Source organism: Mobula birostris, chromosome 20, assembly GCF_030028105.1.
Source record: "Mobula birostris isolate sMobBir1 chromosome 20, sMobBir1.hap1, whole genome shotgun sequence".
Classification (NCBI taxonomy): domain Eukaryota; kingdom Metazoa; phylum Chordata; class Chondrichthyes; order Myliobatiformes; family Myliobatidae; genus Mobula; species Mobula birostris.
The window spans coordinates 55,636,571-55,655,476 of NC_092389.1; the positions used below are offsets into that span (position 1 = coordinate 55,636,571).

The 18,906-nt window shown below is 46.0% G+C and overlaps 1 protein-coding gene across 1 annotated transcript in view; it reads left to right on the forward strand.

Moving 5' to 3' along the window:
• Window positions 1-790: 790 nt before the first annotated feature.
• Window positions 791-18,906, forward strand: part of LOC140184986 (probable G-protein coupled receptor 139) — a 24,785-nt gene continuing 6,669 nt past the window's right edge. Inside the window, exons 1-3 of the mRNA XM_072238218.1 lie at window positions 791-849; window positions 9,389-9,604; window positions 9,787-9,998. Coding sequence (XP_072094319.1) covers window positions 791-849; window positions 9,389-9,604; window positions 9,787-9,998 — 487 coding nt within the window. The remainder of the gene's footprint in view (window positions 850-9,388; window positions 9,605-9,786; window positions 9,999-18,906) is intronic.

Here is an 18,906-nt window from a genome sequence, read left to right on the forward strand (position 1 = left end):
GTGCAATGACTTCTGGGTGCACACCCTCCCTTTTCAGGATATTGTGGACGCGTTCAGAAACATATTGGACGCCGGCACCCGGGAAGCAACGGAATTTCTGTTTCTTTTCCGTGTCCACAGAATCACCTATCTGTCACAACGATAGAGACCCTTACAATTGCTGTCATCCGATTCAGTTGCAGAGGCACGGCAACTGTTGCTTTCCCCTGGTATTCGTCCACCCTCCCCCAAAAAAGTACTCAAAAAATGGAGTACTTACTGCAAACGGTACGGCTACAAGCTTGCTCTCCACTGTCCAACGTTATCACTTCCCTCCCCTGACGTTCACCCTTATTTCTGTCTCACGTAGGCAGAGGGTGACTACCTCCCTGTACAGTGGCATACAAAGGCTTGGGCACCCCTGGGCAAAATTTCTGTTACTGTGAATAGCTAAGCGAGTAAAAGATGATCTGATTTCCAAAAGGCATGAAGTTAAAGAAGACACATTCCTTTAACATTTCAAGCAAGATGTTTTTTATTTTTCTTTCCATCTTCTACAGTTTCAAAATAACAAGAAACAGGAGAAAGGATCGAAACAAAAGTTTGGGCACCGTGCTTGGCAGTACTTAGCAACATCCCCTTTGGCAAGTATCACAACTTGTAAATATTGTTTTGTAGCCAGATAAGACACCTTCAATTCTTGTTGGGGATTTTCACACATTCTTCCTTGCAAAGGGCTTCTAGTTCTGTGAGATTCTTGGGGCGCCTTGCATGCACTGCATTTTTGATGTCTATTCACAGATTCTCGATGATGTTCAGGTCGGGGGACTGTGGGGGCTATGGCAAAACCTACAGCTTACGCCTCCTGAGGTATGTTGTATCCACCCCCGTGCTTAACAGTTGGAGAGGTGTTCTTTTCATGAAATTCTGCACCCTTTTTTCTCCAAACATACTTCTGCTCATCTCGGCCAAAAAGTTATATTTTAACTTAATCAGTCCACAGGACTTGTTTCCAAACTAATGAAGTTAAAATAGAACGGGGGTGGATCGATCATGCTTTGGGCTTCAGTTACAGCCAGTGACACGGGGAACATTTCACTGGCAGAAGGAAGAATGAATTCATTTAAATACCAGCAAATTCTGGAAGCAAACATCACATTGTCTGTAAAAAAAAAATGAAGACGAAAAGACAATGGCTTCTACAACAGGATATTGATCCAAAAACACACCTCAGAATCCACAATGGACTACCTCAAGAGGCGCAAGCTGAAGGTTTTAAACATAGAACATAGAATAGTACAGCACATTACAGGCCAGCGGCCCACAATTTTGTGCCGACCCTCAAACCCTGCTTCCCATATAACCCCCCACCTTAAATTCTTTCATATACCTGTCTAGTAGTCTCATAAACTTCACGAGTGTATCTGCCTCCACCACTGACTCAGGCAGTGCATTCCACACACCAACCACTCTCTGAGTAAAACACCTTCCTCTAGTATCCCCCTTGAACTTCCCAGCCCTTACCTTAAAGCCATCTCCTCTTGTATTGAGCAGTGGTGCCCTGGGGAAGAGGCGCTGGCTATCCACTCTATATATTCCTCTTATTATCTTGTACACCTCTATCATGTCTCCTCTCATCGTCCTTCTCTCCAAACAGTATAGCCCTAGCTCCCTTAATCTCTGATCATAATCCATACCCTCTAAACAAGGCAGCGTCCTGGTAAATCTCCTCTGTAACCTTTCCAATGCTCCACATCCGTCCTATAGTGAGGTGACCAGAACTGGACACGGTACTCCAAGTGTGGCCTAACCAGAGTTTTATAGAGCTGCATCATTACATCGTGACTCTTAAACTCTATCCCTCGACTTATGAAAGCTAATAGTCCATAAGCTTTCTTAACTACCCTATCTACCTCTGAGGCAACATTCAGTGATCTGTGGACATGTACCCCCCGAACTCTCTGCTCCTCCACACTACCGAGTACCCTGCCATTTACTTTGTACTCTGCTTTTGAGTTTGTCTTTCCAAAGTGTACCACCTCACACTTCTCCAGGTTGAACTCTGCCAGTTCTCAGCACAATTCTGCATCCTATCAATGTCTGTCTTCAATCTTCGACAATCCTCTACACTATCTACAACACCACCAAACTTTGTGTCGTCTGCAAACTTGCCAACCCACCCTTCTAACCCCACATCCAGATCGTTAATGAAAATCACGAAAAATAGAGGTCTCAGAACAAATCCTTGTGGGACACCACTAGTCACAATCCTCCAATCTGAATGTACTCCCGCCACCACGACCCTCTGCCTTCTGCAGGCAAGCCAATTCTGAATCCACCTGGATAAACGTCACTGGATCCCATGCCTTCTGACTTTCTGAATAAGCCTACCGTGTGGAACCTTGTCAAATGCCTTACTAAAATCCATATAGATCACATCCACTGCACTACCCTCAACTATATGCCTGGTCACCTCCTCAAAAAAATCTATCAGGCTTGTTAGACACTATCTGTCCTTGACAAAGACATGCCTACTGTCCCTGATCAGACCATGATTTTCTAAATGCCCATAGATCCTATCTCTAAGAATCTTTTCCAACGGCTTTCCCACCATGGACGTAAGGCTCACTGGTTTATAATTAACCGGACTATCCCTACTACCTTTTCTGAACAAGGGAACAACATTCTCCTCCCTCCAATCCTCCGATACCATTCCCTGGACAACGAGAACATAAAGATCCTAGCCAGAGGCTCAGCAATCTCTTCCCTCGCCTCATGGAGCAGCCTGGGGAATATTCCGTCATGCCCCGGGGACTTATCCGTCCTAATGTATTTTAACATTTCCAACACCTCCTGTCCCTTAATATATACATGCTCCAGAACATCAACCTCACTCATATTGTCCTCACCATCGTCAAGTTCCCTCTCATTGGTGAATACTGAAGAGAAGTATTCATTGAGGACGACCCTCACTTCCACAGCCTCCACGCACATCTTCCCACCTTTATCTCTAATCGGTCCTACCTTCACTCCTGTCATCCTTTTGTTCTTCACATAATTGGAAGAATGCCTTCAGGTTTTCCTTTACCCTACTCGCCAAAGCCTTCTCATGCCCCCTTCTTGCTCTTCTCAGCCCCTTCTTAAGCTCCTTTCTTGCATCCCTATATTCCTCAATAGACCCATCTGATCCTTGCTTCCTAAACCTCATGTATGCTGCCTTCTTCCACCTGACCAGATTTTCCACCTCACTTGTCACCCATGGCTCCTTCACCCTACCATTCTTTATCTTCCTCACAGGAAAAAATTATCCCTAACCTCCTGCAAGAGATCTCTAAACATCAACATCTCCATAGTATACTTCCCTGCAAAAACATCATCCCAATTCACACCCGCAAGTTCTAGCCTTATGGCCTCATAATTCGCCCTTCCCCAATTAAAAAGTTTCCTGTCCTCTCTGATTCTATCCTTTTCCATGATAATGCTAAAGACCAGGGAGTGGTTGCCACTGTCCCCCAGATGCTCACCCACTGAGAGATCTGTGAACTGACCCGGTTCATTACCTAGTCCTAGATCTAGTATGGCATTCCTCCTTGTCGGCCTGTCCACATACTGTGACAGCAATCCGTCCTGGACACACTTAACAAACTCAGCCCCATCTAAACCCTTGGAACTAATCAGGTGCCAATCAACATTAGGGAAGTTAAAGTCACCCATGATAACAACCCTGTTATTTTTGCACCTTTCCAAAATCTGCCTCCCAATCTGCTCCTCTGTATCTCTGCTACTACCAGGGGCCTATTGAATATCCCCAACAGAGTAACTGCTCCCTTCCTGTTCCTGACTTCCACCCATATTGACTCAAAAGAGGATTCTGCTACATTACCCAGCCTTTCTGTAGCTGTAATAGTATCCCCGACCAGTAATGCCACCCCCAACCCCTTTTCCGCCCTCTCTATCCCTTTTGAAGCACTGAAATCCAGGAATATTGAGAATCCATTCCTACCCTGGTGCCAGTCAAGTCTCTGTAATGGACACTGCATCATAATTCCATGTATGTATCCAAGCTCTCAGTTCATCACCTTTGTTCCTGATGCTTCTTGCATTGAGGTACACACACTTCAGCCCTTCTACCTTACTGTCTTTACACCGTTTATTCTGCTTCTCTTATCAAAGCTTCTCTATATGTTAGATCTGGCTTTACTCCATGCACTTCTTTCACTGCTCTATCACGCCAGGTCCCACCCCCCTTGCAAATTAGTTTAAACCCTACCGAACCATGCTAGCAAATCTACCTGCAAGGATATTGCTCCCCCTCGAGTTCATGTGCAACCCATCCAATCTGTACAGGTCCCACCTTCCCCAGAAGAGATCCCAATGATCTAATAATCTAAAACCCTGCTCCCTGCGCCACCTCCTCAGCCACGCATTCAACTGCCATCTCCTCCAATTCTTACCATCACTGTCACGTAGCACTGACAGCAATCCCGAGAACGCCACCCTTGAGGTCCTGTTCTTCAGCCTTCTGCCTAGTTCCCGAAACGCGCACTTCAGGACCTCATCCCTCTTCCTGCCTATGTCATTGGTCCCAACATGTATCACGACTTCTGGTTGCTTTCCCTCTCGTACCAGGATGTCATACACCAGGTCAGAGACATCCCGGACCCTGTCACCCGGGAGGCAACAAACCATGCGGGTGTCCTTCTCACGTCCACAAAATCTCCTGTCTGCTCCCCTGACTATAGAGTCTCCAATGACGACAGCTCTCCTCTTCTCCGTCCCACCTCTCTGCACCACAGGGTCAGACTCAGTGCCGGAGGCCCTGCCACCGTGGCTCACACCTGGTCGGTCGTCCGCGCCAACAGTATCAGGACGGTAAACTTATTATTCAGGGGAATGGCTACAGGGGTTCTCTGCACTACCTGTTTGCTCACCTTCACTTTTCCTCCTCTGACTGTCACCCAACGACCTGCTTCCGACAGCCTAGGTGTGACTACCTCCCTGTTTTGCCATGGCCTTCATAGTTCCCCGACCTAAACATCATCGAAAATCTGTGCATAGACCTCAAAAGAGCAAGACGGCCCAAGAATCCCACAGAACTAGAAGTCTTTTGCAAGGAAGAAATAGCGAAAGTCTCCCAAACAAGAATTGAAAGACATTTAACTGGCTGCAAAAAAAAAAAGTTTGCAAGCTGTGATACTTGCCAAAGGGGGTGCTGCTAACTACTGACCATGCAAGGTGCCCAAACATTTGCTTCCGGCCCTTTTCCTCTCCTATTACAGTATTTTGAAACTGTAAAAGATGGAAATGAAAAAGTAATTTTGATTAAAATATGAAAGAAATGTGTCGCCTTTAACTTTATGTCTTTTGGAAATCAGTTCATCTTTTACTCGCTTGCCTGTTCACGGTAACAGAAATTTTGATAAGGGGTGACCACACTTTTGCATGCCACTGTATACTGGAAAGTCGTACCAGTGATGGCACAGTCAGTCAGACTGGACTCGTCCAGTGGACATTGTTATTACAGGATCGGAAAGTCGTTGTTAACAGAGTTAATAGTACAAACATTCTCGCAGGCAATTTAACTTACCGGGTCAACCTCATGAGTGTCGGACGACAGTGGTACAAGTACAGAGTGGACCACTCAGTCCCATCTTAAAATCAGGAGAGGAAAGTAACGTCATTCGACCAGGAAGTTCCTATTTAAGGGCATTTTAAATTAGATTAGATTATGAGGACACGCAGTCCTCTTTTATTGTCATTTAGTAATGCATATTTGTTGCTGGATCATCATCAGTTCAGGATGGAGAGAGACTTACAGGAAGTGGTGTGTATGTGCAGGGTGAGGAAGGTGTAGAGATGGAAGGCGTTTCGATCACGTTACCTACAACAATGAGTGCACAAGCGGCAGAGTTTGCTGCTCAGCAATCCAGACAGATATCCTTCAGGAGCAATCACAAACTCAGATAGTGTGTGTGTTTGTAACAGTTTGACTGAATAGTTATCGTAATGGGAAGCGAGAGATTATGTCTGAGCAGATCGTACACAATTACCAGCAGAACCCTTGTTGAAGAATTTATTTGAGATGACAAGAGGAAAAACTGATGGAGTAAGAAAGGTGAAGCTCACTTGAAGTCATTCTCGTCAGGGAACAGGAAGGCTGATGGGTTTGCCAAACTGAGAGCAAGATGTGGGAAAGGAACCCAGATATAGAGGGAATCACGGCACTGAAACCAGCAAACAGAAAGTCACGGTACAGCAACAGGACCAGCAGTTAGCGAAGGTACAGAGAGGACAGAATTCTGCAAACTTTCAGAAATATTCTGGAATACGGATACGGAATAGATTGTACTTAATAATGGTAGATTAATGCTGCCAGAAAGTGAAAGAAACCAGATGATGTATTGGCAGCAGGACACTTTTGGGCACACATAGAATTATGCAACAGTTGAAGAATCTGTGTTGGTGGCCAAAAAGGCGAAAAGATGTAGAACATGACAGAACTAATCGTGTGATTTGTGCCCAGCATAGCTCAGATTAAAGAGTCAAAATCTGGCCCGAGCCTTTGTGGCCCATCAGGCTGGTGCTTATGCCGGTTCCTGAGGCGTGAAGCGACTGAGAGTGCGAGACTCCCCCGTCCCCGGATAGGGCGCCAATCTATCGCGACGTTAACCCCAAGCATTTGCCGGTACCTATTTTCAGCTGGGTGGACTGGAGCAGCGTGTGGTTTTGTGCCTTGTTCAAAAACACAATATGCTGCTTTGTCCGAGACTCCAACCCACGACCTTCAGGTCATGAGCTCAACGCCCTAACCACTTGGCCACTCGCCACACATATAGCCAACATAATCCTGATAAAAACGTGGATAGATCACGTGGACCAGATGGACGGCATCCTATGGCTCTGATTGAGGTATCGGAAGAGATCGTGGAAACATTGATCCTTTAAAATTCAGAATATTCTGGAATGCATCCTGAGAACTGCAAAATTGCAAACTGCACACTTTCAGAAGGGAGGGAGGCAGAAGAAAAGAAATTATATGACAGTTAGCCTGACTAGCGGTTGGAAAGGGACTGATTTCTATTATTCAGGATGAGATTTCGGGGTACTTAGAGGCGCATGAGCAAATAGGTCAGTCAGCAGGGATTTCGAAACGGGGAATCTTTCCTGGCCGAAGTTCAAAGTGCATTTATTATCAAAGTGTGTGTCGATAATACAACCCTGAGATTCATCTTCCTGCAAACCCAAGAAACCCAAAAACTTAAGAAATCAGTGAACCAACGAAGGTAGCGAGAGAAAATAAAAACAGCTCATGAAAACAATAAAAGTGAGAAAATACAATTCAGAACGAAAGTGAGTCCACAGACACGAACTCTGGAGTAGCCGGAATAGGCCACAGCCTCGTTCTCATTTCACCACAGAGGCGATTAAACATCGCAGAGCAGCTTGTAGAACTAGCCTGACCCGCATCTCTGGTTTCAACACCTCGTGTTTTCAGTCCATCTGGACTGGCAGTTAAATCGTCCAAACTTCAGTTCGTTCCTTGCTCCTGAACCCTGGCACTACCGCTCTGGGTCTAAATCTCGCCGTCACGTTTCAGCCCGTAACCGAGCTTTCCATATCGGCCGGGTGCTTAGAGTGACCAAAGCTCGCTCGTGGTTTAGGTGGCTGGGCCTCTCTAGCTCTGCTCTGCTCTGACTTGCTTCATGTTCCTCAACCTCGCCGAGATATCACTTCTCACTCGTATGCTTCAATCCTCAACTCATCTTCACTTTCACTCACCTCTCCGTTGTTTGCGGTGATGAATAACCATAAATTCTACAAGTAAAATTATTATTAATAAAGCATTTAGTTGCAGTCGTCGTTTTATTGGCCGCCAGTAAGTCGTGGCTGAGCTTCATCAGCACCATTGCCAAATGAAATCGTTCAGGGAATAACAGGTAGGATTGACAAAGGAGAGTCAGTGCATGTTGTGCATTTGGATTTTGGCAAGGTGCCATACGTGAGGCTATTTAAAATAAGAGTCCATGGTAACACAGGAAAGGTACCAGAAAAGATTGGAGATTGGCTGAATGGTAGAAGGCAAAGAATTGGCATAGAGGAAGCCTTACTTGGTTGTCTGCAGTGACTAGTGGTGTGCTGCAGGGGTCGCTGTTGGGAGCGCTTCTTTTCACATTATATATTACTGATTTGGATGAAAGAATCAGCTTCGGGGCCACGTTTGCAGACGATAAGAAGGTAGGTGAAAAGTCTAAACTTGAAAATTACAAAGTTAATTTTATTGTCAAAGTACATACATGTCACCATATACAACTCTGAGATTCATTTTCTGATGGGCATGCTCAACAAATCCTTCGATCAATAAGCATAACGCAATCAATGAAACACTACCCTACTTGGGTATTCATCTAGAAAACAACAAAATGAGCAAATTCAAACGTAAATAATAATAATAATGATAATAAATAAGCCGTAAATATCGAGAACATGCAATGAAGAGTCCCTGAGAGTGATTCCATTGGTTGTGCGAAACATTCAATGATGGGGCGAGTGAAGCAGAGTGAAGTTTTCCCCTTTGGTTCAGAGATTGATGGGTCAGGATGTTGGATCTGTTTATTTTCTGAACCCTACCGTTCTTCCGGGATCAGGAATGACATCCAGAATTAAACACATCTATAGTTCACTGCGGACTACAAACTGCTCTACTGCTTTCTGCCAGTGGGTGGGGATGAACTACCACATACTGAAAAGTGCAGGACCTTCTTAAATTGTACAAGTCTTACAAAAATACTATTTAACAACAAACAGTGTTTTCCAACAAGCTGTAAAAACTATTCCTGAAATGGAGGTGTGAGTTCAGAAGCTCCTGTACCTTCTTCCGGATGTCCGCAGGGCAAAGTGAGAATGACCAGGGTGGTGGGTGTCCCAGATGGAAACTGCTTTCCGTGACAATGTTTCATGTAGATGTGCTGACTGGGAGAAAGGGCTTTACCCGTGACAATCTTTCATGTAGCTCTACTGACTGGGGAAGAGGGATTTACTGTGATTTGGATGAAAGAATCGGCTTTGGGGCCACGTTTGCAGACGATAAGAAGATCGGTGAAAAGTCTAAAGTTAAAAAGAACACAGTTAATTTTATTATCAAAGTACATACATGTCACCATTTACAACTCTGAGATTCACTTTCTGATGGGCATGTTCAACACATCCATAGAATAATAAGAATAACACAACGAATGAAACACTACTATACTTGGTATTCATCGAGAAGGCAGAAAATTACAAAATGAGCGAATATAAACGTAATGGCGCCGGTATCTGGCGACTCTGCAGATGCTCTCCCGAGCAAACTGCCCTCCACACTATCCTATACCCGAGAAAACCTTCTGAACCTCCAATCTGCTACATCTAGTAATACCAGCAACACCCTGGCGAAGCTACCCAGCTGGAGATCACCGACGCGCCAGAATTGCTTCTTCAACTCCGGTCCGCAACTGGACCCGACCAGCGAGGCCTGGTCCGAGGCCCACCACGTTCCCGGAGACCCGCTGCCCGCTACTGTGCCGGAGAGCTTGGAGACGCGGTCCATTCCAAGCAGCACCTCTCCGGAGCAGACGATCACACAGAAGTGACGTCGGAGACCTCAAGTGTCCCAGATATTTTCCCGCTCCGACCACCGTAGAGCCCCGTTGGTGCCCATCCATAGCTGCCGGAAGTGAGGCCAACGCCGCCGACCTCGGAAATCGAGCCCAAGGCTTGGCTGGAGCGGAGGCCTCCGCATCTGTGACTCAGCTCACGGACTTGTTTCAGCCGGCAGCCCGGCCCTCTGGGGCTGAGTGTCGGCTCCGGAGCCCGATTCAGCCGGCAGCCCGGTCCTCCGGGATTAAGTGTCGGCTTCGGGGCCCGACCTGATCGACAACCCCGGCCCTCGGCAGCTGGAGGTGGCAGCGGTGCCTCCCCTGTCACTCGGCCCAAACGGAGCGCCCGACGACGCAACCCACCGATTGATCCCCGCAGGACACGTCCACCAACGTCAAAGAGCTGCTAACAACACACTGCATCGATGGAAACCTGGAAATATGCACTAGTTACCGAGGAAGCGTGGGAGAAGAGCAGGGCTGCTGGTCAGATTGAAGCTGAGAGGCTTCAGGGTCCCTATGCCCACCATCCTACTAGCTAATGTGCAAGCCATAGAGAACAAGGTGGATGATCTTAAAGGGAGACTCACCTACTGCAGGGAGATGCAGAACTGCTGTGTATTCTGTTTCACCGAGACCTGGCTCTCCCCTGCCACCCCCGACTGTGCCATCCAACCGGAGGGATTTTCAATCCATCGGATGGACCGCACGGCATCTTCGGGCAAGACGAGGGGAGGTGGTGTCTGCCTACTGATCAACACTGCGTGGTGCTTGGACACAGTGGCACTGACAAGCTCCTGCAGCCCAGACCTGGAACATCTGTCGGTGAAGTGTCGTCCCTACCAACTGCCACAGGAATTCACCTCGATCATACTTGACAGCGGTCTACATCCACCCACCCTCGACCCCGCCGCCCCAAGACGGACGTGGAGTGTGCTCGGAACACACTGTATGCCGACATCAGTGAAGTTGAGACCAGGTATCCGGAGGCTTTGCTCGTTACAGCCGGGGACTTTAACCAAGCCAACCTCAGAAAGGCGCTGCCAAAGTTATACCAACATGTCTCCTGCCCTACTAGAGGCCCGAATATACTTGATCACTGCCACACAGCAGTCAAGGACGCCTACCGTTCCGTCCCACGACCTCACTTCGAAAAATCGGACCATCAGGCCGGATTTCTCCTCCCGACGTAAAAACAGAAACTGAAGCGGGAGGTCACTGTGGCAAAAGTGGTGTCGCCTTGGAGAGAGGAAATGGATGAGGCCCCCCGTGACTACTTTCAATCGGTGAACTAGTTAGAATTCAAGGACTCGGCAGCTAACCTCGATGAGTATGCCTCAGCTGTCACGGACTTTATCTGGAACTGCACAGAGGACTGAGTGTATCGCGAGACGATCTGAGTATTCCCCAACCGGAAACTTTGGATGAATTATGAGGTTCAGTCCCCTTTGAAGCCTAGCGCTGCGGCTTTTAGGTCCGGGGATACTAGTCGCTACACGAAATCCAGGCGTGGTCACCTCAAAGCCATTAAGGGCGCCAAGAGGCAATATCGAGCCAAGTTGAAAGCCCAGGCTAACCAGAGGGATGCCAGTAGACTCTGGCAGGGTCTAAATGAGATCACTGGGCGCAAGGAAAAGGATGGAAATATCAATAACTGTTGCGCTTCTCTTCCTGACGAACTTAATGTATTCTACGCAAGATTTGAACAGAAGAGAAGCGTCCCGCTCCCTCCGGATGAACCGGACCTGGTGGCATCGAGATTCATCGTCACCGAGGAGGACGTTAGAAGGGCCTTCCTGAAGATAAATCCAAGGAAGGCGAAAGGCCCAGATTGCGTCCCGGGACGGGTTCTCCGGGCCTCTGCAATCGAGTTAGCTGGAGTGTTTGCTGACATCTTCAACTGCTCCCTGCTTCAGTCTAAGATCCCCTCGTGTTATAAGAAGGCAACGATAATCCCTGTGCCGAAGAAGAGCAAGGTGGCATGCCTGAATGACTATCAACATGTGTCTCTGACATCAATTGCTATGAAGCACTTCGAGCCATTGGTTATGGCACACATCAACCACAGCCTACCGGTCAACGTCGATACTTTGCAATTCGCCTGCCAGAGCAACAGGTCAACGGCAGATGCTATCTGTCTGGCCCTAAATTCCTCCTTACAACACCTGGAGAATAAAGACTCATATGGCACTGAGCCTGGTGCTGTTGTGCAGGAGGGAAGGAGAGAGAAGAGGAATGCAGTAGTCATAGGGGATTCCATAGTCAGGGGAACAGACAGAAGATTTTATGAGCCTGATAGAGATACCCGCATGGTGTGTTGCCTCCCAGGTTCCAGGTTACGGGATGTCTCGGATCGGGTCCTGAATATTCTAAAGGGGGAGGGTGAGCAGCCAGTTGTCTTGGTACATGTTGGTAACAATGACATAGATAGGACAAAGGAGGAGGTCCTGAAGAGAGATTTCCAGGAGCTAGGAAGGAAACTGAGAAACAGGACCTCCCAGGGTACTAATCTCGGGATTGCTACCTGTGCCACGTGCTAGCGAGGGCAAGAATAGTCGGATCAGGCAGATGAATGCGTGGCTGAGAGACTGGTGCAGGGGGCAGGGCTTCAGATTCTTGGATCATTGGGATCTCTTCTGGGGGAAGTATGACCTGTTCAAAATGGACAAGTTACACCTGAATCCGAAGCCGACCAATATCTTGCCGGGAATGTTTAATAGAGCTGTTAGGGAGGGTTTAAACTAATGTGGCAGGGGGATGGAAACCGGAATGATAGAGCGGAGGAAGGGGCAAACAGAAATAAATCTAAGACAGTGAACAGTAAAGATGTCAGGAAAGACAGGCAGATGATAGGGCAAATATGTAGCTATTGGGAGTAGTTGCAGTGAAATCAAAGCGAAAGGTACCAAATACTGGTCTTGAGGTGTAATATTTAAATGCACGCAGCATAAGGAGTAAGGTGGATGATCTTGTCGTACAGCTACAGATTGGCAGGTATGATATTGTGGCCATCACTGAGACGTGGCTAAAGGATGCATATCTCTGGGAGCTGAACGACCAAGGATACACGGTGTATCGGAAGGATAGGAAGGTAGGTAGAGGGGGAGGCGTGGCTTTATTGGTAAGAAATGATATTAAATCATTAGAAAGAGGTGATATAGGATCGGAAGGTGCAGAATCTTTATGGGTTGAGCTAAGAAATAGCAGGGGTAAAAGGACCCTGATGGCAGTTATTTATAGGCCTCCAAACAGCTGCAGGGATGTGGACTACAAATTACAACAGGAAATAGAAAAGGCTTGTCAGAAGGGCAGTGTTATGATAATTGTGGGGGATTTTAACATTCCAGTGGATTGGGAAAGTCAGGTCGGCACTGAATGTCAAGAGAGAGAATTTATAGAATGTCTGCGAGATGGCTTTTTAGAACAGCTTGTTGTTGAGCCCACTAGGGGATCGGCTGTACTGGATTGGGTATTGTGTAATGAACCGGAGGTGATTAGAGAGACTGAGGTGAAGGAACCCTCAGGAGGCAGTGATCATAACATGATTGAATTCACTGTGAAATTTGAGAAAGAGAAGCCGAAATCTGATGTGTCGGTATTTCAGTGGAGTAAAGGAAATCACGGTGGCATGAGAGAGGAACTGGTCAAAGTTGACTGGAAAGGGACACTGGCGGGAAAGACGGCAGAGCAGCAGTAGCTAGAGTTTATGCGAGAAGTGAGGAATGTGCAAGACAGGTATATTCCAAAAAAGAAGAAATGTTCGAATGGAAAAAGGATGCAACCGTGGTTGACAAGAGAAATCAAAACCAAAGTTAAAGCAAAGCAGAGGGCATACAAGGAAGCAAAAATAGTGGGAAGACGGACGATTGGGAAGATTTTAAAGCTTACAAAAGGAAACTAAGAAGGTCATTAAGAAAGAAAAGATGAACTATGAAAGGAAGCTAGCAAATAATATCAAAGGGGATACTGAAAGCTTTTTCAAGAATATAAAGAGTAAAAGAAAGGTGAGAGTAGATATAGGACCGATAGAAAATGATGCTGGAGAAATTGTAATGGGAGATGAGGAGATGGCAGAGGAACTGAACGAGTATTTTGCATCAGTCTTCACTGAGGAAGACATCAGCAGTATACTGGACGCTCAAGGGTGGCAGGGAAGAGAAATGTGCGCAGTCACAATTATGACAGAGAAAGTACTCAGGAAGCTGAATAGTTTAAAGGTAGATAAATCTCCCGGACCAGATGGAATGCACTCCCGTGTTCTGAAGGAAGTAGCTGTGGAGATTGCGGAGGCATTAGCGATGATCTTTCAAAAGTCGATAGATTCTGGCATGATTCCGGAGGACTGGAAGATTGTAAATGTCACGCCGCTATTTAAGAAGGGGGCACAGAAGCAAAAAGGAAATTATAGACCTGTTAGCTTTACATCGGTGGTTGGGAAGTTGTTGGGGTCGATTGTCAAGGATGAGGTTGCAGAGTACCTGGAGGCATATGACAAGATAGGCAGAACTCAGCATGGATTCCTTAAAGGAAAATCCTGCCTGACAAACCTATTACAATTTTTTGAGGAAATTACAAGTAGACTAGACAAGGGAGATGCAGCCGATGTTGTATATTTGGATTTTCAGAAGGCCTTTGACAAGGTACCACACATGAGGCTACTTAACAAGATAAGAGCCCATGGAATTACGGGAAAGTTACATACGTGGATAGAGCGTTGGCTAATTGTCAGGAAACAGAGAGTGGGAATAAAGGGATCCTATTCTGGTTGGCTGCCGGTTACCAGTGGTGTTCCACAGGGGTCCGTGTTGGGGCCGCTTCTTTTTTACATTGTACATCAACGATTTGGATTGTGGAATAGATGGCTTTGTGGCTAAGTTTGCTGATGATACGAAGATAGGTGGCGGGGCCGGTAGTGCTGAGGAAACGGAGAGTCTGCATAGAGACTTGGATAGATTGGAAGAATGGGCAAAGAAGTGGCAAATGAAATGCAATGTTGGAAAGGATACGGTTATGCACTTTGGCAGAAGAAATAAACGGGCAGACTATTATTTAATGGGGAAAGAATTCAAGTTCTGAGATGCAACGGGACTTGGGAGTCCTCGTACAGGATACCCTTAAGGATAACCTCCAGGTTGAGTCAGTAGTGAAGAAGGTGAATGCAATGTTGGCATTCATTTCCAGAGGAATAGAGTATAGGAGCAGGGATGTGATGTTGAGGCTCTATAAGGCGCTGGTGAAACCTTACTTGGAGTACTGTGGGAAGTTTTGGTCTCCTTATTTCAGAATGGATGTGCTGACGTTGGAGAGGGTACAGAGAAGTTTCACTGGAATGATTCCGGGAATGAGACGATTAACATATGAAGAACGTTTGTCCGCTCTTGGACTGTATTCCTTGGAGTTTAGAAGAATGAGGGGGGACATCTTAGAAAAAATTCGAATGTTGAAAGGCATGGACAGAGTGGATGTGGCAAAATTATTTCCCATGATGGGGGAGTCAGGTACGAGAGGTCATGACTTAAGGATTGAAGGGCGCCCATTCAGAACAGAAATGTGAAGAATGTTTTTTATCCGGAGGGTGGTGAATCTATGGAATTTGTTGCCACGGGCAGTAGTGAAGACCAAGTCATTGGGTGTATTTAAGGCAGAGATTGATGGGTATCTGAGTAGCCAGGGCATCAAAGGTTATGGTGAGAAGGCGGGGGAGTGGGAATAAATGGGGGAATGGATCAGTTCATGATAAAATGGCGAAGCAGACTCGATGGGCCGAATGGTCTTCTTCTGCCCCTTTGTCTTATGGTCTTATAGTATTATGGTCTTAATTTGATTTTGCCTGTCCATACTTTTACCGATGTCTACCTTCGTGTCTAATCCTTCACTTAACTGACCTGGTATTCCGATTCCCTGCCCCCTGCAAAACGAGTTTATACCCTCCTCAGTAGCATTAGCAAACCTCCCGGCCAACATATTACTTCCCCTCCAGTTCATGTACAACAGGTCCCCTTTCGAAAGGTCACTCCTTGCACAGAAAAAGGTTCAAATGATCCAAGCTTGGAACCCTGCACCCTGCACCATCTCCTCTGTCACTCATTCATTTGTGCCATCATCCTGTTCCTACATGCACAGGCCCATGGCACCGGGAGTAATCCAGAAATTGCTGCCTTGGAGGTCCTTCTCTTCATCCTCTATCCTAACTTTATACACTCCGTCTGTAGAACTTCTTCCACTTATTTGACAATGACATTGGTGCTAATATGCACCACGACCTCTGGCTGTTTACTCTTCCCCTTGAGAATATCCCGCAGCCGCTCTGGTACATCTGGACCCAGGCACCCGGGAGGCAACACAGCATCCTGGAGTCTCTTTTGCGGCCACAATATCTCCTGTTTGTACCCCTAATTATCAAGTCCTCTGCAACTCATGCACTGCCTGACTTTACCCTTCCCTGCCACAGGGGAACCACTAGGGTTTCTTCATCTCATTTTGAACTTTAAAAAATCATAGAATCAGGTACAGGCAAAAGTTATCAAAAGAGTTTGTGGACCCAGGCTGACTGTCGAATAGAATGCGGCCATACCGGTTTCCTTCCAGAGACCAAATGCGAGCTGGATGGTGCATTCGCTGGACGTTAGATATTTCTTAGTGCACATGGGAGACAGGAGGAAAGAGGCGATATGAGACAGGGGAGTTATCGTGGATAGATTCAGGGCCATATCCATGACAGGTATGTCCTTGCAGAGAGACAGTCCAAGTTTGGTCAAGGATGAGGAGCAGCAAGAGCCAAATGCCTGATTCTGGGAGCAACTCTGATCGATCCCAGGACTAGTGGAGTTGTTAGATTGTGGCTGGGTGGGAATATTTCACTGGAAACGTGATCACACCCACAAATTGCCGTACTACCATTGTGTTCTGTCCTGGGTCTGTGGAGGAGCTCTGGGTGGAACTGGAATTATTCCTTATTTCTGACTGCACCGGTTTCCTTTCAGTGACCAAAGGCAAGTTGGATGGTGTGTTCATTGGCCACAAAATACAGTCAGATGTGTACATGGGTGACAGAAGGAAAGAGGCTGGACAATGTGTCAGTTGAGGAACAAAGGCATCGATTTAAATAGGTAATACATGTATTGCAGGAAATGTTCATACCCAAGGTCAGGAGATGCAAAAATAGAGCAATGGATCAACTAAATGGACGAGCAAAGATTTATAAAAATATTGAAGAAAAGACGACTAAGTAAGGAGTACAGAAAAATAGTAATACATTTTAACCATAGGGGATATGAAAATATGAGAGGTATAGTCAAGTGGGAAATTCTGATTGCCAAAGGCAGGTTGAGAAGGAGATTGCTGATAACATCAAGATTGACCCCAAGAGATTCTGTCAATACTTCAGTCATGAAAGAAATGTTAAATAGAAATTTAAGTGTATTAGAAATAACAGTGGAGTGTTAAGTTATGCAGAGAAGGACATAACGGATACTCTTACCTCTTATTTTTCTAAAGTGTTCACCTGCAAAGATGTTAAAAATAAAATTGCTTAAGCTGATTCAGAGATCTTAGTAAGTAAGGTCCTGCTTCAGCTGAAAATTTGGAAGTGAATAAATCTCAGTGTCGGACAACATATATCCAAGGATACTTAAAGAAGTCTATAATTAAAAATACAAACACAAAATAAGATTTTTTTTCAAAACTCTGTGAAGATTGATGAGGTCTTTAAGGACTTGAAATGGCCGAAAATTTTCCTGGTATCTAAGAGGGGTAACAGCACTGACCCTTTTAACTACTTACCAGTAAGCTTAACGTGCATCGTGGGTAAGATAAGGGTAACATTAATGAAGACCGAGTTGGAAAAGCATCTGATAAGAACAAGGATGCAGCAAGTGGGAGTAAAAGAAACCCTTTCCGGATGACTGCCAGTGACTAGTGGTGTTCCCCAGGGATTGGTGTTGGGACCACCACTTTTTGCTGTATGTAAATGGTTTAGATGATGAAATAGATGGATCGGTTGCCAAGTCTGCAGATGATTTGAATCGTTGGAGGGACAGGTAGTGTTGAAGAAACAGGCAGGATGCAGAAGCGCTTAGATTAGCAGAAAGGGCAAGGAAGTGGCAAATTAAATATAATGTTGGAAAATGCACCGTCATGCATTTTGGTGGTGGTGATAAATGTGCAGACTATTTTCGAAAAGGGGAGAAAATTTAAAAATCTGAGAAGCAAAGGGACTTTGGAGCCATTGTGCCCAACACCCTAAATGTTAATTTGGAGACTGAGTTGGTCGTGAGGAAGACAAATGCAATGTGAGCATTCATTTCAGAGGTCGAGAATACTAGAGCAGGGATGTGATGCTGAGACCTCACCTTGGAGTATTGTGTATAGTTTTGTGCTCCTCGTCTCAGAAGCGATGTGCTGGCATTGGAGAGGGTCCAGAGGAGGTTCACAAGGATGATTCCAGGAATGAAAGGGTTATCATACGAAGAACATTTGATGACTCTGGGTCTGTGCTCACTGGAATTTAGAAGGATGAGGGACGTTCTCATTGAAACCTGTCAAATGTTGAAAGACCGAGACAGAGTAGATGTGGAAAGGATGTTTCCCATGCTGGGAGAGTCCAAGACAAGGGAGCACAGACTCGGGATACAGGGGAGTCGATGGAAAGCAGAGATGTGGAGATATTTCCTTAGCCAGAGGGTGGTGAATTTGAGGAATGTTTTCCACGTGCAGCTGTGGGGGCCAGGTCGTTGGGTGTATCTAAGGTAGAGATTGATAGGTTCTTGATTGGACATGGCATCAAAGCTGAGGGGGAAACGACCTGGAAAAGGATTTGAGCAGGCAAAAGAAAGGATGAGTCAGCACAGAATGTTGGAGCAGACTTGATGGGCCAAATGGCCTAGTTTCGATCCTATGTCTTATATTTTTATGGTCTTCTGTTAGCAGAAAGGCAGCGTGGGGTCAGAAAGGGGAAATCAGGTTTGACTACTATGTTGCAGGTCTATGAAGAGGGAACTAAAATTTGTGATAACATTAAAGAAGTGATATCATTTACTTGGGCTTCAGAAGGATTTTGGAAAGGTACCCGAGAAGCGGTTAATATTCAAATTACAGGAGGTAGCGATTCAGGGTATGGATGTCAATGTGTGCAGAATTGGCTTAAAAACAGAAAGGAAAGAGTTATGGAGAGAGGATCATTTTCACTCCCGGAGGATGTTAAAAGTGGGGTTCCGCAAGAATCAGTTTTGGATAAGCACAGAACTAGTAAACTCGTTACGTTTGCGGCTGACACAAAATTACAGAGATGGGC